We start from the raw sequence: 25,096 nt of genomic DNA on the forward strand, positions 1-25,096 counted from the left end.
ATGGCGGTTTGCAGGTCGGTGTGGAGATTTTGCTCTGTTGATCCAACCGCATCTTTGGGGGCTTGGGAATCTGGAGTGAGTGTGTTGACCGGCCTCCTCGCGATTTGCCAGGACCCTCAGAAGCTCCCGGCAGTGAGTTTCAGACATTTGCTTTAGACTTCATGCTTCTGTCTTTACCCACCACCAAATGAGCTAGAGTTTGTCAAAAGTTGCTTTTGACAAAAGAGAACTTCCTCTCTCAGTAGTAACGGCTTGCATTCGACTAGGTCTCCCTGAAACAAGGTGTTTAATATCCAGCTAATGGGAAAAGAGCCTTCTTTCAAATGATGAGGGTAAGTTCATCCTAGAAAACCTTTTGTAGGAAGAATTCTTGTCAGTTGAAAATGCATCTACTATTCAAAGGAAACATTTTAAATTTTTTTTTAAGGTTTATTTATTTTGAGAGAGAGAGAGAGAGCATGCACCGGGGAGGATCAAAGAGAGAGGGAGAGAGAGAATCCCGACGTGGGGCTTGATCCCATGAACCATGAGATCATGACCTGAGCCAAAATCAAGAGTCACATGCTTAACCGACTGAGCTACCCAGGCGTCCCCAAAGGGAACGTGTTTTTATATGTTCCTGAATTACAGATTGATATTTGCGTTTGCTACAACACTAACAAGACCTGTGAATGTAGAGTCACTTTAATACGTACATTAGTTATCAAACATAACTTAAGGGCTTTTGTTGTTGTTATGACTAAAAGGTCTTCAAAAGAGCTGCTGACCTTTTCTCACCAGGCTCTCCTGCTTGTTCACAAACAAAAAACATGCATGCACTCCGTTCGTGAAAAAACTGAAGGTTTCATGGGAAATGAAAACAAAATAGAAAAATAAAGACCAAAGTTGTCCTTCCGAGCAGCATGATTTAGGGAGTCGGAGAGGATTCCACCATGAGTCAGAAGGTGGTCAGTCGCTCATCTGGGGCTCAGTCGCTCACAAGTGCATAAAACCCAAATCCACCTTTCTATGAGAAGGAAATGGCTCAGAAACTGGAGGAAGGACATTATATGAAATTCTCTCTGCAGTTGAGTTCCTGTACCCTGAATGGGCGTGTCACAGGGTGTTGACCGTGGAGCTCTACATCTTTCTAGGAATATGTATTTTCTTGGGGCACCTTTTGACTTTAACTTCCAAATACCGTCTCAGTAAAATCGGGACAACAGCTACATTGATACCATGTATAACATCAAAAACTTCTGGTGAGAGACTTTACTTATTATTGTAGTTTATGAGAAAATGGTATACTAAACTTGCAACTTTTTGTTAAAAATGATCTCTAAATACTTAAGGATATTCAACAATGAAGTTTCATTTTCAGCTCAGATTCTGTTTGTTAGGATCAATTAAAAAAATTTTTTTAATGTTTATTTAGTTTTGAGAGAGAGAGACAGAGACAGAGACAGAGGGTGAGCGCGGGAGGGGCAGAGAGAGAGGGAGACACAGAATCTGAAGCAGGCTCCAGGCTCTGAGATGTCAGCACAGAGCCCAATGCAGGGCTTGAACCAACAAACCATGAGATCATGACCTGAGCTGAAGTCTGGCACTTCACCGACTGAGCCACCCAGGTGCCCCCCCTGGATAGATTTTAAAATAAAATCCAATGGGAATGGAAAATATGATATAAAAGTTGCTTTTAAAAAATTCACTAGTACTAGTGAACACTAGCTTTCCTTTATCAAAATGAACAACGATCATTTCCATGAAAATTTTTTGCTTTAACATCACTAAATATAGCTGAAAAGGTGACACAGTTGTGTATTAATGCCACGTATGACTGCAACATTGGATTCTGTCTATTTGCCAGCTCTCAGCTGCCCCGGAATCTCTGCTGTGTTGGGGGATTACCTGGTACAGTCAGGTGGGTGTCTTAAGGCTTATGAGCCCATGATTGCCACGTGCGTAGGGCATTCGAGATCATGGCTGTTAGCAAAAGAACCACTTTTGGGTTAAAGTCCCTAGGATGTCAGTGCTGATCTTTGGCTTCTAGTTAGAACTCCCAAGTGCCCAGAAAGAAGCCCGGACCTATGGTGGGCATTGGTGTGGCTTTCATCGTGAGCATGTCTGCTTAGGCTTGAGGGAGGTACATCTGCGACCACTCCTCTGGAGTGAGGATGCATCAATTGGCCAGGGCATCGTCCTCTTTGACCTCAACAACCACATCATTGCAACAGGGCATTGGCGTATTAGGACTGCCAGACTGACTTCCAATAGGTTATGAGAAGCCAGATCTTCCCTTAAAGAAATAAAAATTGATCTAAGTAGAGGTCCAAGGGCCATCCATGCTATCCATTGCTCTCCAAAAGGTCTTCCAAATTGTACAGAAATTTTGATGCTTCCCATATATTTTTTTTCCATAAGCTGTTAGTGCTATGATAGTGTGCTTTAGGGAATTCATGGTAAATGATTACATTAATACATCTGTGATTACTTAATTATTGTAGCTGACTTGTTCATGAAACAAATATTGAGTGAACGACAATGCAACGACGTATTAGTTGAGCAGCTGCTGTCATCTGGCTCATGACCTAGTGCTGGAGTGGCACCGGCCAGCAGGAGAGCATGGCCCCTTCCCTCCTATAACTTGTAGTTTGGGAAATAAATGAACAGGCAAATCGATACACAAGTAGAAATCAGGATGAGTGCTATGAGAGGAAAAGACTACCCTCGGAGGCCACGGGGTGGACTAATGTGGTCGCAGGCTGCCAGGGAGACTGCTTTTCAGCGCCATGTTGACCAAGGGTGAGCCCCCTCACAGGGTGGTATCTTGATTTATTCTTGGGCCTTTGCCAGGCTTCTGAAAACAAACACCTTTTGCTAAAGAACTTATATTCTCCTGGATCAGAATAGCCAATTCCTTTTGGGTATGGCAACTTCGAAGTTCTGATGTCGCTAACTGCATGGCTGGGTGGTTTTTAAAAGATGGGTTATTGACTATCAGAGGGCATCTCTATCGTTTGTAGGCTCAGCTTACCTCCCACTCAAGGGTCATCTGATTGAAATGCAAGCTCATGATTGAAATGTAGATCATATTCTACACCGGGCTCACAGTGCTTACCCACTGTGTTTGTGGATGAAGAGAGGTGTTTTATTGGTCATGTTTAACATCAAATGTTATAAACACAGACACATTTGGAGAGCTTAATGAGAAACTGTCATCTTCCTTATTAGATTTTTTATTCTTCTTCCCTGCATTGTTTTTCATGGGTATTGTCTGTCTTGTTTGGAGAGTTAATATGGCCTTGGGCATCTCAGGTGAAATTATCAGGAGGCACCTGTGTTTTCCATTGGAGTTTGGTGAGGGCTGTGCTAAGGGACAACTTTTTGTTGTCTCCCTTGTTTAATTAGAGAAAGTTGTTAGGGTTGTATCTACCACTGTGTACTGCCCTTGTGGGCACAGAGAGGGGACAGGGAATGGACAAAGCTATAAAGGCAGCACTTTCTGGGTCACCCATGTGAGGTTTTTGGGTTGTTTTTTTTTTTGTTTTTTTTTTTGAGAGAGAGAGAATGAGCAGGAGAAGGACGGGGGCGGGGGGGGGGGGACAGAGGATCTGAGGCAGGCTCCGTGCTGACAGCAGAGAGCCCCATTTGGGCTTGAACTCACAAACCTGGAGATCATGACCTGAGCTGAAGTCACACGCTTAACTGACTGAGCCACCCAGGTGCCCCATTCCCATGTGAGGTGTTAAACTGAATGTGTTGGAGGGGGTGGCTTCTGTAAAGTGTTAGAGACTCATCCACCGGCTCTCTCATTCTTCCCATGTTAGGGCTCCCTTTGGCAAAAGGTGAAAAGCATTAAAAACAAACACGTCCAGAAATTCACTTTTAACAAGTTGGGCCGTTTCAGTTCATTATTGTGGCACTTGAGCTCTTGAAGTGAGCTTGGGGCGGTCGTCTCTGACGTTTGTGTATTTCACTTATCCACCTGCTGCGTTTTATTAATTGATTCCACATTAAGAAGATATGGAAAGGTTCACTGTTTTAGTCTACTTCTCCTACTGGGGTGAAAAGGGTGAATGATGAAGTATTAAGGTCTACGCTAGGCTATTAGGCTATGATGAAGATTCGTTCACCAGAGAAGGGATTGGCTGGAACTAGGGAGGCAGAGCCCAGGCAGGGCTTCCTGTGAGGAAGGAGAGGAGAAGGAGCAAGGTAGCGATGGGCTGGAGAACCAGGCTGACGGACAGAACGGAACCAAGGCAGGGTGGGTGCCACATGGAGGCGTGGGGCTGAGGTCCAGCTATTTGCACCCTTGAGTTTTTGGCTAAAGGAGATGGAGAAAGAAAAGGGTCATTTGCAGCTGTGACAGTGCCCTCAGTCTTGGAACTGCAGAGTGGCTGGATTCTTTTTGGGGCCCTAGAAAGGTTCAGGTATGTTGGGGGTGGGCTCTTGAATGTGGACATGAGCTGATGCGTGGTTGACCACAACTGAATGGGCATTTGTCATTTCTTAAAGTTTATTTATTTTTAAGTAATCTCTATACCCAATGTGGGGCTCAAACTCATGACCCCAAGATGAAGAGTCACATGTTCTTTCGACTGAGCCAGCCAGGCACTCCTGAATGGTCATTTGAAAGGCAGGAGCTCATATGACAATTGTTCTTTCAACTCTGCTCTCTAGAACATTCTGGTGCTTTAGATCAGTTGATTAAAGTGAGGTGCCAAAGGGCTCTATAAATGGCATGTAAATAGAATGTGTAAATGGACTCAGTAAGTCAATAAGACTTATAGGCTGCGTGGTTTGGGGCACACTGCTCCAGCCTACTCTATTTATGAATATATCGCCATACATCTTATTTTGTTGGGTTGTTTAAGAGCATTAAATGAGATAGCAATGTGAAGATATTTAGTATATGGTAGGTTCTCATTACACATCAGTTCATTTCTTTCTTGGGTGTGCCCATAAAGGTTCACTGAATTCATTAGTGTGTGTCTGGCCTCGCTTAAGAGCTATTCTTCTTAGAAACCTTTAGAGCACCTGCCCTATGCCTTGCACCCAACATATGCGTTTATTTATGAAGGAAGAAGCCCCAAATTTCAGCTTGATATTTGGATCAATTATGTTTAGAGTTCATGGATTCAGAGAAGGTTTGAATGAGAAACACCTTGAGAGATCTTCCCTTCTTCCCTCTTAATACTCCTGTGCTCCGTGGCAATGCATGACTTTGATCGGGTCTCTCTTTTCTTCTTTTGGTTCCTTTCTGTGGCTGAACCTGGTAGTATTTAGCTTGCTGGTGACCCAGCTGGGGTGGGCTGCACAGACTGAGTCACCCACCCTGCTTGAGAGTCCGCTGCTTCTGAGCTGCAGTAAGTAGGCAGTATGAATTGGCAGATACCATCCACTAGGTGGAGGTAAAGAACCCATTGACCACCCCCCCTCCCCCTCCCCCACCCCCCCCACCGCACGCCCCGGGTTCTCCTTGTTTGACTTGCTCATGGCTTTTCTCCTAGTTCCAAAGCAGGAGTGGAGCAGACCTGATTTCACATTGCCTTGACCTCACATGGATTTGGTGCCACTCCAGCTATGCCCTTGGCTTCTCCCATTCTCTGGGCTCAAGAATGCAAGCTCCATGCTGCTGCCCACCACTGTCCTTGTATTTCATCACCAGTGCCTTGCTGACCTGGCACATTCCTTGAATTCACTGGATTATCACCACCGTTTTCTGCTAGAGACCGCCTAGTTCCCTCCTCCCCTGCAGCATACCCTTTCTGACGGCTACGACCCAATGTTTCTCTGCCTGTGGGTGTCTTCCAAAATGTCCCATCTCCCTGCAGAAAGTGGCTCGTCCCTTTATTTTTTTTTCCTTCATTTTTCTCTTCTCTCTTGCTTCTAATTCACTTTTTTTTTTTTTGCTCATAGCTAAAGTACTTTTCTGGAAACAAAGTGTTCTGAGTTTTATTGAGTCTTCGATTTATAATTAATAGTCATTACTTTATCTCACTTCACTTCATGATTAGCCTCTTTCTTTCCAAATTATTTGAAACTATATATTTTGTTGACTTTCAAGAAATGTATTTCCCTCTCCCCAGCATACATGCACGTTTAAACAGGTCTGAAATTGGGATGTATTTTCATCTTATAATTCAGTGAGTCATGGTTATTTGGCAGTCCTCCCCCCTTAACTGGGCATAATTTAATTTCACAAAGCATTTTCAGACACTGTTTTTGCACGATCAGTATAAAAGGCCGGGAAAAATGAAAGCCAACTTTAGTTGAGATTCAGAATTTTGTGATATTAAGGAAGATGGCTACCCATACGCCTAAGTCTCGAGAAGATGACAGAACTATGTGCCAGCAAAATGTGATGATCTGGACTTGGAATAATGTTGGATAAATCATTATGTCTTGGGCCCTTTTATGATTTGAGCCACCATAGCATCACATAAAGCCAACATCATAGAGGACTCTGTCTAGGCAAAGTCTGGAGTTATATATATTTCAGCAAAGGGAAACAGATCTCTATATCTTATAAAGCAAATACTACCGATTAACTCCCACCTTATAACTATGGAGGTTTCCAGTGTTTTTGTACATAGACTCCCTTTCCTTGAAGACAAACACTTTGTATTTTTGCTATTGGCATCATTCACTTCATGAGACAAAGTGGGTTATTCTGTGCCCAGAAGTGAGGGTTAGAGTTTTACACATGGAACACACTAAATAGTATCCTTTTCATTCATAACCACAGAAGCTTTTTGTTTGCTTTGTGAGTTCTTTTTTTATTTGCCTTATGACAAATTTAGCCTGTTGAGCCATTTTATTTGGCCATGAAGAAATGGCATAGTTAGGCTTTCCTTGTCAAATGGGTACACAGCTAGGAAAGAAATTTTTAAAAGAGATTTGTAATTAGCTGCTGAGTAGAGCCCACAGAAGGTAGCTCTGGTACCTTCACGTCCTTCTCCATCACGTCGGCCACAGAGCCCAGTGCCTGTCCTGGCGCTCTGGCCGCCCTGGCCACGGTGCTGTGGCTCCCTCCCGTTGCCCAGGCTGAGTAGGCACCTCCAGGGCCCCACATGCATGTGGAATGCTTGACAATCCATAAAGGACAAGGAACAGTGGTGGCCCTGAATGAGCCACGCACAGCAAGCTACAATGATGGGTTACCTGAGATAATTTAGCTCCCAGCCTGATGTTTCCCTTTTTGGGCATCTTCCTAGAGCGTCCGACTGTCACCTGGCAATGAGCAGTGAGTGCAGACTAACTTGACAGTAGTCAAAGCCCATAATTTGATAGGAAACTTTTTACTTAAAGTCATGGACATAATTTAGGGGGTCCTGCAGCCTCTTCTACTTTCTGTGTTTCTTCTTTCTTTCTTTCCCTTCTTCCTTTTTCCTCTTTCTTTCTCCTCTTCTTTTTTCTTTCTTTTTCTTCTTTCTTTCTTCTCTTCCATTTTTCTCTTTCTTTCCTTCTTTCTTTCACCATTAGATCCTTAGAATCTTCTAGGCTTTCTCTGGGTCTCTACCTGTTTTCCTTACACTCTCCTTCACCCCTGGATGGAGTCTTATTTCTTAGTTGACCCAAAGAGCAGAGTAGAGACTCAGTCCTACGAGGATGACTAGTAAACCATCCCAACTAAGCCAAGTGGACTATGGCAGTAGGTTGGTTGAAAACCAGATTAAAACTGAATGCTGCTGAATCAGAGAATGAAAGAGCAGAAAGTATAGGAGAAATAAGAAAACAGTAAGAAAAAAGCAAACAGATTCAGTCAGTCTAAAAGTGAATCCGACATGATGCTATATGAGCATGGCTAGCAGCCGTCCATGGGCTCTGATCATCACAAGCTAAACATGAGTCACCTGGGCAATGTGGTATTTTTAAAAATAGTCAGTCATCTCATTGAGATGTAGAAATTGGACACAGCTTGCTAAAGGAAAGTGCACGTAGCGATTTGGAACTTTACCTTTCCAAAGCAGCCCATCCATATAGTATGTCTTTATAAAATAAATGGGGTGTTTTTATGTATATGCAATTATATATATATGTGTATATATATATATGTCTATATATATATATATACACATATATACGTATATAAAACATTGAATTATCATTTGCACTGTTTGTCATGGTGTGTCTATGGATATTATAGTTGTCACATATGTTTACTTGCCTTGGTTTCCAAAATTGGAATATCCTTTATCAGACAGAAATTATATCCAGCATCAGCTAAAAGAAATACATGTATCAGACAGTGATATTTTAATTTTAAAAAGAGGTAGTAGGTTTTTTCCCCTATTAATTGGGTATTTAAACAAGCACATCCATGCCTGGGTAGCTCAGTCGATTAAGTGTCTGACTTCGGCTCAGGTCATGATCTCACATTTCATAGGTTCGAGCCCCACATCGGGCTCTGTGCTGACGGTTGAGAGCCTGGAGCCTGCTTCAGATTCTGTTTTTCTGTCCCTCCCCTGCTTGCACTCTGTCTCTCTCTCAAAAATAAATACACATTAAAATTTTTTTAAAAAGCCTATCCCTCTATAGAAAGATGTTTCTGATAGCTGGAGACTTAGGGATTAGTGGTGCTTTGTCCATTCTAGGATCCACTAATGTGATCACAGGTCCCTAGGGTAATTTGGTTAAGGGTTGTTGGCCTTTTTTAAGAACTATTTTGAGGAGGAAAAAAGCCTTTGTTGGTCAGTGTTGGGGACCTGCCCTCCAAGCTATCATGAGGGGAGAGCTGGCCAAGTGGGTGAGTGGCCTGTCCAGTCACACAGAGTCTGGTGTTCAGAGGGCCCCACCCTTGGGGAGTAATGCTCTGCAGTTGCTGTCTGGCAATTCTTTATTCTTTGATGTTTGAATTTGTTTTTTTTTTTTTTGTAAGTGCAGCGTGACGGGCCAGTGGAATGGGCACGGGGAGGGGGGTGGAGCTTCCACTCCCGGTAGCTTCCCTTCCCCTCTGCCACCGGCCAGCGGTCCTGCGCCGGCTCCCCTCCCCACCCAGCTGCTCTGCGTGACTGCCCAGGGTCGTCTGCCCAGGACCGAGGGCAGGTTGCATCCCCCAGGATGGGGGAGGCTTGTGTTCCACCGTGGCCATCTGCCCCTCATGGGGGGGCCTGAGCACATGTGAGAAGCGTCCTCATCAGGCATGTGCTTTGCAGCCTCAAGATAAGGTGCTTGCTGTCCTTGTCCCAGCTGGCAATGCCACGGTGCATTCAGGAGTGACTGGTCGGGGCCCTTATACCCACCCTGAATCCGGATCCCAAACATGCCCTGGAGGGGAAGTTGAAATATCTTGGGGACCCATTTGTTATGTGTTGGGGCTACAGACTGGTGGAAAGGGGGTATTGACTTCTCCACCCCCCGTGAGGTCTCTGCATTGTCACCTTGCACTGGACCTGGAAAACTATGAGTGAGGGTGATGTGTATCCACAGACCTCCCTCTTCAAAGTCTGTACTTTATCACTCTGCTTCTCATGATTTCTTGGGCCTTCTGCATTTTGACCACAATTCATCTCTTAATAATTACTCCACAGCCTTCAGGAATCCTCTGATCACCTGTGTGTGGCCATCTTTGCCTTAGAATTCCGCCATGGGTGACGTGGTGGCCACGTGTGAATTCTGTGAATGGGCACATCAGCAAGGTCACCCCAGGGTTCAGAACAGGCTGTGCCCCATGACACCCTTTGGCAGGTTCTAATGGTGTTTAGTTCTGCAACTGAGAACTGTTTCATACCTCAAAGTAATTCTCAGCATCAGTCAAGCAGATTGACACTTAGAAACACATAGACCTTAGGAATGTATTAGGCTCCAGCAAGGTGTTTAAGAAAATCTGTTATGTCTTTGTGGATAAGGTGGAGTGACAGGGACAAGAATGGACTGGCAGATTAGGTGGTCTGTCATCTTCATAAAGTGCTGATTAATCTAGGTCACTCTGAGAGCAGCTGTTAATGGGAAGTGACAGGGCGTCAGTGCTGATCAACACCTTTGATCAATAGTGTGGAAGAGGACAAACGACCTGCAAATGTGTAGGTGTTAAGAAGCTGGACAAGAGAATGAATGGGGTTGGGGACACCATTAAGGTCTGTAGGTTTGGATGACGGACTGTGTCAGACAAGAACAAAGTTAATAGGACATACTTAGATTCAAAAGTTGCATCCAAAAAGTAGAATCCTTGGAGGTTTTAACTGCCCATAAATCCAAAATAAGCTGGCATGCTGATGAACCTGTGTTTTTTTTTTAAAAAGGCTGTTCCCAAAGAATGAAAAACTTGTAACCACACAAAATCTGACACAGAGTAGCAAATTTATTCTTAATTGCCCCAAATCGGAAGCAACCAAGATGTCCTTCAGTAGGTGAATGAATAAACAGTAGTGTATCATACAATAGAATAGTATTCAGTCATAGAAAGAAATGAGCTATCAAACCATTAAAAGACACAGAGGATAGTAAAAACTGCGTGTCATTCTGGAAAAGGCAAACCAGTGGAGACAGTTAAAAGACCAGTGGTCACTTGGTTTCTGGGGAGCGAGAAAGGACTGAATATGTGGCATATGGGATTTTTAGAGCAGTGAAAATACTCTGTGTGATGCTGTTATGGTGGATACATGACATGCATTTGTCAAAACCCATAGAAGGTGCAACACCAAGAGTGAACCTTAATGTGAACCAAGGAGTTAACAATGTATCCATATTGGTGCCTTGGTTATAACAAATGTGCCACACTGAAATAAGATGTCAATACTAGGGGCAACTGTATGTAACAAAATGTAACACATTTTGTTTATCAATCTAGCAAATTTTAATAGCCATTTTTAAGATAGCCTCTGGTGAATGACTGGTTTTGTTTAAAAGTTTAATGTTTGTTTATTAGAGAGAGAGACAAAGACAGAGACAGAGCATGAGCAGGGGAGGAGCAGAGAGAGAGGGAGACACAGAATCTGAAACAGGCTCCAGGCTCTGAGCTGTCAGCACAGAGTCCGACACGGGGCTCGAACTCACAGACCGTGAGATCATGACCTGAGCCGAAGCTGGATGCTCAACCGACTGAGCCACCCAGGTGCCCCATATTTTGTTTAAAAGTTTAGTTCTATACCCCTTTAAACATTTTAACCCACGTTTGTAAATTTTGTATTTTCTCTATCGCTTTAAAGTACTTAATTATCAAAGATTATTAAAGTTGTACCAAAGGACTCAGGAACCAGCCCGAATAAGCTCCCACCAGCCAAGATGGGACACTTTTGAGGGTCAGAAGGAATAATACTGCAGTGGACTGAAGCATATCGAGTATGATCATAACAACACTACAGAAAGGAAAGAAGAAAACCAACTTGGTTTTCGTTAGAGGCTACTGAGGAACTGTCTTATTATCTTGACAGCTGCTGAATAAAGAGAAAGACTCAAGAATTGATCCTGCCTCTCCTGTGAGATCCGGGTCTCAGGGCAATCAGACATCCATAGGGGACGTTTCTCTTTATAGATCTGATCCAGCTGGTGGCTGAAGCAAGAGTGAAGAGCTCTCACTCTCCTGTGTCTCCTAAGGAAGATAGGTAGACCTCGTCAGTGGCTGCTAATGTCACAGGAATAGAGACCCCAGACACCCAGACAGTATCTGCCTCCTGATGGAAACACACACCAACACCTATGATGTAGTTTAAATTTTGAACCTAAATCTGGCCGAGTCTCTAGATTGAACTGCCTGTTTTTATAGTCCGCCCAAGGCATTGAGGAAAATGTTGAACTAAACCACAGGATTCAATGACTGATTCTCAGACTCTGGAAGATTTTACTGAACAAATGAGTCTGTTTCTTCCACAAAGAATTTCAAGCAGAGAGAGAGAGAAAGAGAAGGCAGTAAACCTATAAATTACAGGAAACTCAAAACTCACATCATCAATTTCAATGTATGATTTTTTTCCAATTTGTTTCAGTCTTTGTGTGTATGTGCACATGTGTGTACAGAAGGTGATTGGGTAAATGTGCATCCTGTTGGGATATCTGATGACATTAAGGGATTAAAACAATTTTTTAAGATGAGACAGTGTTTTTACTGCTAGGTTAAAATTACCTTTTTGGGAAGATAGGTGGCAATATTTGTAAATTCAATTATATGATGTTTAGGATTTGCTCCAAGTAATCCTGGGTGGTGGGGATGGGTGGGGGGAGAGCTTGGTGGGAACACAGAAGAAACAAGAGTGGCCATGGATGCAAAACTGTTGACTCTTTTTTATTATAAGTTGGTCTCTCTTTTTATGTGTGTTTGAAATTTACCAAAGTAGAAGTTGGAAAAAAAAAAAACAAAAAACCAGGCTTTCCTGAACATTAGGCAGTTCCTGCAAAATGAAGAAATTAAACTCCTGTGTTCCTAAGATTTTAATTTCAAGTCACAAGTCTATACAGCTATGCATTTTATTTGTTTGTTTGTTTGTTTGTTTAATTTTACAGCTACATATTTTAAATTGGAACCATGAGATGAATCATCTAAAACAGTATAAATAATTAAAAAACCAAATATGCATAGGTTTTTCTAAATATGAATGATTAATATTAGGGATTAGTTTCACAAACATTTCTGTACTTAATTCTTGGGGTCAAGGATGCTAGCCTGCCTAGGAGACGATTATGGAATCCCATACAATTTTAGCATTCCCTTCCTGAGCAGTTGTATGGATTGCCTTTGTTCTGACTGGGGATTCGCGGGTGTGTGTGTGTGTGTGTGTTGATAAATGAAGTTTATTGCAACATGACCCATTCTTTCATATAATATCTGTGCTGCTTTCATACAGTGACAAGAGCTGACAGTTGTGACAGAGACCAGAAGACCCACGAAGCTGAAAATATGTTCCATCTGTCCTTTAGGGAACATGGGCTGACCTTGTTGCAAAATATTATTCCTTTCTCATTCACCTTAATTTGGCAATAGATATACAATTTTCCTTTCTTTCATATGGATTGCAAATGATCACAGCATCATTTATGAAATAGCCTATCCTTTATGATTGAGGATTCTTAATGACCATTGAGACCCTTGGCCAAAATGTCCACTGGACCCCCAACTGGAGTTGCCATGGCAATGCCCTCCGAGTGAAGTCTTCCAGCAGCCAGGGCTGAGGGTTACACTCCTGTCATTACCTAATTTTTGTATTCCTGGAAGATCATAACTTCCACTAAGACCTTCACTGCTTGGGTTGTTTTTGCATTTCTTTATTTCTTCAAAGATATGTAACTGGTTTCCTGGCTGAGTCTGAAGACCTTTAAACTTGAGGGAGCTTTCCTAGGGCTTTGCTTGACTCTGCACAGCAAGTCATCTAATGAAACATACTAATTTAACATTTATAGATTTTCTCTGATGCAGCGAATGAAACTGTGAGTTACATACAACCCATGCAGGAGCCCTGAATCACCTTAGAATTGCAGTCAGCATTAAAAAATATAATAGAATTGAATGGAAGGTGTCAGAAGGCATTACACGTTATAAGGACAAATATTATTTTTTGAAACTTTGGTTTCATTTGTACGTATTTAGATGTAAGTGAATTTCTCACTGTGGGTCACCATGAAGACTTTTGAAAACTTGCCACTTTGATGTCAGGTGGGGAGATCAGAGAGAGCCTGGCATGTGGACACAGCAAGCAGGGATCATAAACTGATAGAAGGAGGTAAGCCAAAAAGAAGACAAAGACCAGAAAACAGCCTCACTTAATAGAAACATACGAGCTCCAAAAAGAGAGCCAGCAGCAGTCCCAGATTAGCAAATGAAATCGTTGCTACTAAAAAAAGAGATGTTGGTGTTACGGGTTATCTTGTATGTCTGCTCTTTCCCTCTGTGCCTCTTGCTCAGTATTTATTTCCTTCTGGTAGCACAGTGGCTGGCCCAGTGTAGACACTCTCCAAGTAAGTACTCACTGAGTGTAAACACTGGTAATTAGACCACCTGTTTCAGGGGACCTGGGGGAGGAACGTGGGGTCTGGGAGTCTGTATTTTAACAAGCTTTCCAGGCAGCAACCTGGTGGCGGTAGCGACCGGTATTTACGAAGCACTTACCTGTTCTACCCGCTTATTTTACCGGCCCAGGTGATACTCACTGTGAGAACCAGAGCTGGCACCTGGGTTGCCCACCTTGCACCGGCGGGCTTTACCCTTGACGTCACCAGCATCTCACATCGGCCGCTTCTCACCAAACACGTTACACAACCTTCTAGCAGATGTCCCGGACTCCATGCTTCTTCACTCTCCTACCTCATTCTCTCAGGCATCTTCTGAAATCTCCCATCGTTCCACTTTCCTACCTGATACCTGTCTATACCTTTGGCTTTCTCTTTATTGCTGGTATTATTAAGACCAAATGCCCTAGCAGATAATTCAGGGCCTGCCACAGTGTGCCGACAGCCTGTCCCCTCAATATCTTCTCTATCTGCCCATCTCCCACATATCTCCTTTATCCATGTCTTGCTGGGGCACCCCAGGACACTCAGTGTGCCCCAGGCACACCTCCCCGTCTCCGACTATGATCTTCTGTACATGTTGTATCCTGGAATATTCTGGAATACTGGAACAACCTCTGTTTTCCTCTCAATTTCATCCGTCCTGCCAGACCAAGTTCAAGGGCCACTTCCATAAAATCTTCCCTTATTATTGAGTTAATCATCCCTTCTTTTGCTTCTGTTTGTTCTTTGCTCATGTTTTACTTGAGTACCTCAAACTCCTTGCCTTGGATTTTGTTAGGTTGGCTTGGCCCGTGTTTGTCTCAGATGAGGAAGTTAAGTTCCCGGAAGACAGGATTCTTTCTTTACAGTATGTGTCCTTCTCCATAAAGCCTACAGTGCCTTGCAACTAGTTTTAAATGGCATATGTGTTAATTTTTCTAGGATTATGATTACACCAAAATTAATATTAACTGGAAGTTTGAGCATTTAATCTGTAAGCAGGCTTCAACCTCTGTATGAAGGCTTATTCCATTCCTTTATAAGCCCAATCATAAAAGTACTGCAAAGGTGCCTGGGTGGCCCAGTTAATGTTCGACTTCGGCTCAGGTCACGATCTCACGGTTGGTGAGTTCGAGCCCCATGTCAGGCTCTGTGCTGACAGCTCAGAGTCTGGAGCCTGCTTCGGGTTCTGTGTCTCCCTCTCTGTGACCCACCCCGCCCCCCAAAGATAAATAAACATTAAAAGAAAAAAGTACTGCAATGTTTGTGTGCTGTTCATGGTAAAGAATTCTTGGTTTCCCCTCGGAGAGGACCTGGCTGGATAGACCACAGGATGTGATCTTAAAGAGAAGGGGCTAGTGCCTTGGATCCTTAATCACTGCTGTTTCCAAGAGATCGGAGGGAGGGGCTGGTGGATGAATGTAGATAGAAGTAGAACAGGGAGGGCAGTAGCCCCTCCACATAGTGGAAAACCTACCCTTCTGCCTTTCTAGTCCCTCATGATTTGGTTTCAGGTCAATTCCACTCTCCATCTGTTAGCAGGGTGATATTTGGGCCACACCCAGCATAGAGAATCCTCTGCCCAAATTAGAGGTTACAGCAGAAAGTCTAGCACCAACGTATACGTGGCCCAAGCGCTTTTATTTTGCTGACTTTGATGCCTATTGGGTAACTTTGATGTGGTCTCGTTGGGGTGATTCTGAAAACTGAAATTTGTGTCTTCGTTTCTATGTTAGGAACTAAACCTAACTTAAAAAAAAGATGAAAATCGTCAAACTGAAATCATGATTTGTCTGTTTTTGCTGTTACAGGTTCCTTGCACTGACTCCATGGAGAGTGTATCACCTGATTTCTGTCATGATACTCGGGCGTGTTATTATGCAAATAATAAAGGATATGGTTTTGTCCAGAGCTAGAGGTAAGAAAACTGAGAATTCATTTTTATGGTATGTAATTTGCTAGACCCCAAATATCTGATCTTTGTGTAGGCACATTAACCAAGTAGTTTTAAAAGGGAACGGGCGCCCTGGTGGCTCAGTCAGTTAAGCATCTGACTCTAGATTTCAGCTCAGGTCACGATCTCACAGTGTGTGGGTCCAAGAGCAGAGCCCACTTGGGATTCTCTCTCTCCCCCTCTCTTTTTGCCCCTCCCTCCCTCTCTTTCTCTATTAAAATAAATAAAAACATTGCCGAAGGGAACAAAATAACGTCATGTAGGCATTGACTTGGCTATTATTAATGTTTGTTGAATATTTATTTATTTGGCAAATATTTATTACGTACTTAACTGATGTCCCTAGTCAGAGCTACTGGTCCTGAGCGAAAGGTTTGTGTGTGCGTGCTGGTTTCTCTTTGGCTCTAAGTGCTACTTAAAGACCATTTTGATATGTAAGCAGGTTGCAGTGAGGATGACAGTGAAATATTTATAACGTCCCCCAAGATGAAGCTTGGGCCACTAGAAAATGGGCTCGTTTATATGAAAACTTTCTCTGCCTCCATGAAGAAAAACAACTCTGGGCTTAAAAACAAATAACAATTGGGGTGCCTGGCTGGCTCAGTCAGTAGAACACATGACTGTTGATCTTGGGGTTTTGAGTTCAAGCCCCATGTTGGGGGTAGAGATTACTTAAAGAAAAAAAAGTAGTAGTTAAGTAAATTTTAACAAATGAGTTCATGATAATGAAAAGTGAACTGATTGTTTAAAAATGAGACTTTGAGTTAATTTTGGAAATTTGCTCAAGGTGTTTTCTGAGTAATTTGTCTGTGTTATAAATCTGAGTCCAGCTTTTCTGTACTTGGAGAAGCCCTCCGACCAGAGCCTGAGCTAGATTTTGTGAATGAGCAAAAGTCCCTCCTTGGAGTAATTGGGCCCTGGGAACTTTAAATGTGGTAAGATTGATGGGATCAAAAACCAGGATGACTCAGTCGGTTAGGGGTCCGACTCTCTTGCTTTCGACTCAGGTCATGATCTCATGGGTTGGTGAGATCGAGCCCCATGTCAGGCTCCACGCTGACAGTGTGGAGCCTGCTTGGGATTCTCTCCTTCTTTCTTTGCCCCTCCCCCGCTTGCACACTCGCTCGCTCTCCTCTCTCTCAAATAAGTAAATTAAAAAAAAAAAAAAAATAGCCAAGAGAAGGAGGTTCCAGTGAGACATTTGATTTCCCTCAGTGTAACACCCACATGGAAGGATAATATTGGCTGGGGTCCATATGGATCGATGCGTATAAGACCTTCCCAGAGTTCCCGCCCTGGCAGGGTACCGAGGCCTGCCTTGTAGGAAGCACCCTTGTTCTCCCTAAAGCCAACTCTGAGACCAGGGATCTCAGCTGTTACGGGTTTATCATCATCATGTTCCACAATGGGCTTGAGCTCCAGTTTATATTCTAAGTCTTCTTAAAGTAAATTATGTGTAGAAAGACTGTGTTACATTGCTGCATTAGAAGGTTTGAAGGTAATTCCTTCATTCTGGTGAATCTGAGAAGGTGAAAAAGACCCAATGTTGTTAACTGTAGGAATTTACGTGAGGAATAAATCTACTGGAATTGGGAAGTGCCAAACTGGAAATTTGGTTAGGAGACCTCCCACAAATTCACTTATGTCTAGTTCCTTCCTTTCTTTTTTTAAAAATATATTTTAAAATCTATTTTGAGAGAGCGCAAGTGGGGGCGGGGCAGAGAGAGAGGGACGGGGGATCCAAAGCGGGCTCTGTGCTGACAGCCGTGAGCCCAATGTGGAGCTCAGACTCGCAAGCCGTGAGACCATGACCTGAGCAGAAGCTAAGAATCGGACTCTCAACTGACTGAGTCACCCAGTGGCCCCCAATTACTTCTTTTCATGAATCTGTGGATTAAGATTGCATTCATGTACGGGTTCTCCCCTTGTTCCCCTCCCTCTTCACCCCACCCTTTTCTGTTTCAGAGAATAGACACCCAACTCCCTGTTAACCCTGTCAGACACCTGCCCCAGTACTCTGTTCACCACAGATGTATTAAGGCCACCTGGAAGCCGAGCATCGGTCTCACGTTGTGGGTTTTGCACAGGGTCTGTCAGATGCACCCGCGGTGATGCCCTGTTTCTGCCCTGATTGAAACTTTTCATTTCATTGTCTCTTTTTTAGAGAGCGCAGGTTGGGGAGAGGAGCTGGGGGGTGGGGGGGGGGGGGAGAGAGAGAGAGAGAGAGAGAGAGAGAATCCCAAGCAGAGTCCACACTCAGCACAGAGCCTGACACTGGGCTCGATCTCATGAACCATGAGATCATAACCTGAGCTGAAATCAAGAGTGGGCGCTTAACTGACTGAGCCACCCGGGCACCCCTCTGCCCTGATCCTAACGGACAGAGGAGAGACCCTTTTTCTCCAGTAGACTTGGGAACATTTTCACCCTCTAGGACCTTCCTCAGGGGAATCTTAGAAGAAAGAACCACTTACACATTTTTATCAGCAGCCATTTTAGCCGAGCATCTTGATCGTTTCCGTTTCGAGTCAAATCTGGTCCCCATTTGGGCACAAGTTGTAGGAGCAGACAAGCGTGGCAGGCAAGTACAGGGCTTGAAGGCTTCGCGACTGCTCTTTTCTCACTCTCGGACGCTCGCACAGAGGTTGTTATCAGCCTTGACTCGTTGGCTTGACGTTCCTGTGAATACGGGACCTCCGCGTTCACAGAGTGCAGGCCGCCTCCGCTTGCAAGGATTCGGCCCTCGGCGAACGGAAGGTGTGGCCTTGGAAGAGTAGGAGCCTGAAGGGTCTAGTCTGGGCTTGTTCGCTTCACTTCCCAGTGTGGCGGGGACCCACTGGATACTGGGTTAGTTTCCTGGGGCTGCCGTAACAAGCCATCATAAATGTGGTGGCTCAAAGCGACAGAAATCTCTCCCCTCGCTGTTCTGGAGGCCACCAGCTCAAAATCAGTGCCACCGGGCCAACATCGAGGTTCCGGCAGGGCTGTGCCCCCTCTGGAGGCTCTAGGGAAGCATCCCCTGCCTCTTCCTTCGGGTGGTTTCGGGTGGTGGCTTGTCGTGCGTGGCTTGTGGCCACGTCCCTCCACTCTCTGCCCTTGCGCTCACCCCCTCCTCTTCATCCTCGTCAAACCTCCGTCCTACAAGGCCCCTCGTGGTTGTACTTGGGGCCCACCTGGACAGCCCCGGACACTCTCCCCATCTCCTGGCCCTTGACTCAATCACACACAGTGCATCCCGCTTCCGTAGAAAGTGGCATTTTGCAGGTTTCGGGGATGGGAGACCTGGCGTCTCTGGGGGCCGTCATTCCGCCAGCTGCACAGCCTGAGCTTCTTCATCCCGTGACATGGCCGAGACCAACCCAGGCTGCTCGGCCGGGTAGGGTGGACTGAGACTGTGGAACAGGAGTGCCCTGGGCCCAGTAGCTTCCGTGCGGCCCGGTCCGCTCTGCCGCATCATCTGAACGTCATGGGGTGTGTTCACTCGGGTGGCCTGTGCTGAGCGCCTTTCTGTTCAGGGCCTGCTGGTGGCCCTGGGCTGCCAGGGGCATCCAGGCCCACCCCGGCCCCAGAGCCCCAGGCGAGCTCTCAGACCCCATCCTGCACGCCAGGCGCTTGCCCCAGGCCAGGCTTTCTCTGAGGGTATGAGCCCAGTGGCACTGCTCCGAATACAGCATTTCTACTGCACAAAGGCAGAAGGTCGGGATTAACTCTGCTCTCTCCCAGCGCCCCTCGCCCGCGATGAAGGAGCACAAGTGCCGGCCTCGGCCTCCGTTAGTGGAGGCTTTGGAGACAAAGACCCATTTGAGCCCTGCGGATAGTGGGCAGGGGCCTGACTCTGCAGACTTTTCAGCCCAGGCCCGGCTGAGACGAGTGGGTCTCCGGGAAGCTTCCATCTTGAGCCACATGCTGTTACGGAGACGCCATGGCTTCAGCCAGACCCGCCAGCCACTGTCGCTGCTCACGTTGGCTTTAGGACAGCAACTGGGAAAGCAAGAGCGAGCCGTCAGGCTCCCGGGGCCATTCTCTCCCCTCCCGTCTCAGCGTCCCCGCTTCCCACGACGGTTTCGGCTAAAGAGCTGATGCTTCTGCTGTTACGAACTTCATTTTATTCCTCCTCTCCCCCCCTCCCCCCCTCCCCCCTCCCCCCCATTGCTATTTTTAATACCATCTCAGATGCTTAATATGAAGAAGGTGGGCAACAGTGTGGAGATCTTTCACGTGAATTCATCTTTGTGGAACCTACTGGAATCCACGTCTCTGTTACAAGTCGGCAGCAGGAGCAGCCTGCAGCTGTGGGGGGGGGGGGGGTTCACGCTCACTCCTGTTGTGTACCTTGAGTGCACACTTCCCTGTGTAAGCCCCTTCGTCCAGGCCCTGGGGGACCCTTCTGCAGCGTGGAAAATCCCTCTGCAGCCATAGGCTGTTGCTCGACCGTCCCCCGCCTCCCTCTCCTCGCAGAAGAGTCTGTCCTTCTGCCACCGGCTCCCTTTAACATCCTCTTCCAGCACCGCCCTGTGCGGCGGGAGGGGGGCTCAGCAGGTCCCCACGCGGCCACTCGTTTTCAACCTCTGTCCCTTCGTACCTTTCCTCCTGCGAAATCTGCACTGTCCGTTTACGCCATTTTCTGGTCACAGTTGAGCATGGGCCATCAGGGATTGTGGCGGGTGGACTCGTGTGCCTCCGTTCTCTGTCCCTGCGTCCTGTAACCTGGATTTGGTCACCCACTTGCGTGGCCTCATCTTTGACCTGAGCCACCAGAAGCACTGTGTCTGCAACCCCTACAGAGGCTGAGAGTCACCCCTCAGGACACCCTCTGGCCAGCCCCTAGCCCCTCACTCCTGCTGAACCGGCTCTGCCCTCAGGGTAAGTGCCGTGCTGCTCGGCCTCTTACCCGCCCCTCTGTCCTGCACAGCCCCCACCTGCTCGGTGCTCAGTGGCTGCAGGTCTGCTGTCCTTGCCATTCTGAATGTCCTTGTCCCCACAGCCCAGCAACCGTGCTCATTTTCCCCACTTTTAATAAGCAAACAAGCAAGCACCCCATGATGTCACCCACTTCCTCCACTCTTGGGGCTGGTGCTATCAGAGAAGGGTCGTATGACAAGGTGAGTGTTAGTGCCAGAATTTAGTCTCTCCCACTTTCCAACTTCAGCTGAGGCATCACTAGTGTTCGTAAGCCCTTGGATTCTTTGGAATTGTTTCTTTGCTTTGTTTGCTGTGCCATCTAACCCCAAAGTATTTGAGGCAGCTTGTGAGGAACATAAAAAACAAGGCTATTTTTAAAAGGTGTAAGTAGAGGAATAGATTCTAATATGGTGACCATAACTGAGCAACAGATTGATCCCTGTGCTTACTGGCAGCCAAGGTAAAAAGGGAACCTAGATCCACTGAATAATTCTAATAGTCTGATGAAAGAATGCAAGCAATTTCAAGAAACTTTTTTTTTTTCCCTGGGACTAAATTTTAAGAATTTATCACACAGATCTCCCTCCCTCCCTCCCTCCCTCCCTTTCTCTCTCTCTTTCTCTCTTTCTTTCTTTTCTTTTCTTTTCTTTTCTTTTCTTTTCTTTTCTTTTCTTTTCTTCTTCCTCCCTCCCTCCTTCCCTCCTTCCCTTCCTCCCTTCCTCCCTTCCTCCCTTCCTCCCTTCCTCCCTTCCTCCCGTCCAAAGTAGGCTCCATGCCCAGCATGGAGCCCAATGTGGGACTTGAACTCACAGCCCTGAAATCAAGACCTGAGCTGAGATCAAGAGTCACCTGCTCTTAACCAACTCTTAGCCACCCAGGCACCCCTAATAGATCTTTGATAGGGGATACTGAAGAACAAAAGGGACAACATCTTTGGAAAGATGGAAAAATGCAGAAACCACCTCATGGCCATTTCTAATATCCATTAAAACTGGTAGCTGGGTGTATAATATTAAGATATAGGGCAATGAAGAAAGTAAGCCCATCAAGAAAGCAAATGAGAGGGGCTCCTGGGTGGCTCAGTCGGTTGAGCATCCGACTTTGGCTCAGGTTATCATCTCACGGTTCACAAGTTTGAGTCCCACGTCAGGCTCTGTGCTGACAGCTCTGAGCCTGGAGCCTGCTGCGGATTCCCTGTCTCCTTCTCTCTCTGTTCCTCCCCCACTCGCACTCTGTGTCTGTCTCTCTCAAAAATAAATAAACATTAAAAAATTTTTTTAAAAAGCAAATGAGATCCAAGTATGCATTTTTTTTTCTGTTGATTTCACTTGAGCCTCAACATAAGCTCAAAATACCTGAAGGATGAATAGGTAAAAACCTCCTTTCTCAAATCACTGTTGTCTCAATTCTCCTTCGTCAGTACCATTTCAAAGCCCACCGTAAGTGGCACCTCTGTTATTGGCACTGTCTCGAGCAGCCATGCTCTCTCTCTCCCTCCATACACCGCCTCAGTGCATGCTAGGTCTGCCCCACTGAACACTCAAGTCTCCGAGGCAGGACCACGTGTGGTACAGGGTTCCACCTCCCAAGGCACCTATCCAAGTGTTTTCCAAATAGCAGGCTCTGAAATACTCGTGGACACATTGCCTGAATTAATTCTGGTACCAGAGGTGTATGCTGAATGGTTTGATAATTTCCAGAGTTGAAAGATCTAAGCATTCTATTTTATCTTATTTTATTTTTTAATTTTAAATAAAAATTTAATGTTTGTTTTTGGGAGAGAGAGACAGAGCACAGGCAGGAGAGGGACAGAGAGAGAGGGAGACACAGGATCTGAAACAGGCTTCAGGCTCTGAGCTGTCAGCACAGAGCCCGACGTGGGGCTCGAACTCACAGACCGTGAGATCATGACCTGAGCCGAAGTCGGCCGCTTAACTGACTGAGCCACCCAGGCGTCCCAACATCTACGCATTTTTAATAGCTCAGAAGATTTCTACGTTGAGAAATGCTTGGAGAGAAAAAACGCCTCCATTAATGTTTCATTCTTTGCCTCTCCTTGTTGCAGGTGCACAGTTGTGGAGAAGCCTCAGTGAAAGGTAGGGAACTTGGTTTTCAATGTCATGGCTAATGGAGGGCAGGTGACTGCACCTCCAAGACGTCCAGTGGGTTCAAATACATAGTTGGTTCTCTCCTTCTTTAAAATGGACTTTATTTTTTAGAACAGTTGAGATGTACAGACAAATTGAAAAGATAGTACAAGGTTCCCATATATAGATAGTACACCCCCACCTTTCTTCTGTTAACATTATTACATTACCATGATGTATTTGTGATGATTAATGAAACAATAGTCAATATATTCTTATTAACTAACTGTCCACACTGTGTGCAGAGTTCCCTAGTTTTTGCCCAATGTTCTTTTTTTTTTTTGTTCTAGAATCCCGTCCAGGATTCCTCAGTGTGTTTCATAGTTGTGTCTCCTTCCGCTCCTCTTGGCTGTGACAGTTTCTCAGACTTTTCTTGTTTTTGTCGACCTTGATAGTTTTGAGGAGTCCTAGTCAAGTATATTATAGAACCCCCCTTTATTCTGGGGTTATGGGTTTTGGGGAGAAGCCAACAGGGGTGAAGTGCCATTTCCATCACTCCATGTCAAGGGTGCTTCCCATTGGTGTGATGTATCACTCACGATGCTAACCTTGACCACCTGGCCAAAGTGGTGCTTGTCAGGTTTCTCCAAGTTGGTTATGGGTGTCTGTTTGGGAAATCAAATGAAGACCAGAAGGCTATTGATGAGAACAGGACCAGAGAGTGATCTGAAAGTGTGGTGACGGTGGTGCCCTTGTGGCTTGCAGGCCACTCTAGGCGAGACCCCACCCCTGGCCTGGCAGTACAGGTCCCAGCTCCCAGTCCTGTTTGTTGCAGGCACGCTGGAGCTCCTTGGGCATGTCCTGGCCTTCTGTGCACGTGCAGAGAGTGACCCGGCTCCCTAATTTGGGGCAGGGGGAAGATTCCACCCAGTGGGCTAGTGTGATTTCACAGGAATCTTAAAAAGCACTTTGTGCTCTCTGGCGAGTAGCCTTTCAGATTTACTGGTACTTATTTTGACCCGTGAAGGTATCGCGTGCCTGCTTTTCTAGAGGTCTTGCCGTCCAAGCCCTTCTAGCATAGCCTAGAACACGTTGCCTGTTTAGAAGCCATTGGAGTGTTTGATGATGATTTGGAAAAAAGTACCAGCGAGCACAGCAGGACCCAGGGACCCCCTTTGCCAGCGCACTGGCTTTGGTCAGGGAGTGAATAGCACCTTATAACATGCCTTTTGTGTAGATTTGTAATATTTCACTACTTTGGGAAAGTGCCCGTGTGCCCCCAGAGAAGGCGTGATCATGGAAATAACCTTTTCAAGGAAGGGTCTCATTCACTTCAGAATTGCCCAGATACGTATTCAATTCACCCCCATCCCCGCCCCCCCCCCCACCAGCTGATGATCTTGCCAAGTTCTCTCTGGGCCTCAGTTTCTCATCTGCTGACTGAGGAGGTAAGAGAGACAATAGTTTCAAATATCCCTCCCAGCCGTAAAGAGTCTGTAATACAACTTGAGGGGTTTGTTGTGTTGGAGATGTTGTGATTTATAATAAGAATATAGATTTGGTCTTTGTCCCCAAGTTTCAAGGACAGAGTCCTAAAACCTTTGCAGTTTCCTAATTATTGAGAGAAAGGTGTCTTTTGTCCATGTTAATGAAGTGGCTTTTCCACCACACCTAAGGACCGGTGCGGGGAGGAGGGGGAAGGGTTGGTTGGCTGGGAAATTAACCTTGTGATTTGAGGTTTGGAACTTTCAGTCCCTCCCCCTTTCTCTGGGGAGCGGGGAGGGGGCTGCAGGTTGAATCAACCATCCATGGCCAATGATTTGATCAATTGTGCCTGTGTAATGAAGTCTCCGTAAAACCCAAGGGACAGTGTTTGGAGAGCTCCCAGGTTGGTGAACACCCAGAGATTTGTGGGGAGCAGCACTGTTTCCCCGCACCTTGCCCCATGCTTCTCTTCCATCTGGATGTTCCCGAGTCACATCTTTTGTAACAAAACCGTAATCTCGTAAATAAAATGCTTCTGAGTTCTGGGAGCCCCTCTAGCAAATTCATGGAACCAAGGCAGGGAGGGGGTCGTTGGAACCTCCAGTCTGTAGCCAGTTGGTCAGAAGTGTGGGTGACTGCCTGGGCTTGTGAATGGCTCCTAAGTGGGGGAAGAGGGCGGGAATTTTGTCGGACTGAGCCCTTGACCTGTGGAGTCTGACGCTATCATCCCCAGGTAGATAATGTCAAAATCAAGGTGACTTGTAGA

General features: G+C 45.6%; 1 protein-coding gene across 1 annotated transcript in view; it reads left to right on the plus strand.

Annotated features, from left to right (window-relative positions):
• The window catches only part of RETREG1 (reticulophagy regulator 1), a 129,095-nt gene that overhangs the window by 17,572 nt on the left and 86,427 nt on the right, over positions 1 to 25,096 (plus strand). The window contains exons 2-3 of the mRNA XM_027074498.2: positions 15,714 to 15,820; positions 22,824 to 22,854. Of these exons, the coding sequence (XP_026930299.2) occupies positions 15,714 to 15,820; positions 22,824 to 22,854 (138 nt within the window). The remainder of the gene's footprint in view (positions 1 to 15,713; positions 15,821 to 22,823; positions 22,855 to 25,096) is intronic.

This window comes from Acinonyx jubatus, chromosome A1, assembly GCF_027475565.1.
Source record: "Acinonyx jubatus isolate Ajub_Pintada_27869175 chromosome A1, VMU_Ajub_asm_v1.0, whole genome shotgun sequence".
NCBI lineage: Eukaryota > Metazoa > Chordata > Mammalia > Carnivora > Felidae > Acinonyx > Acinonyx jubatus.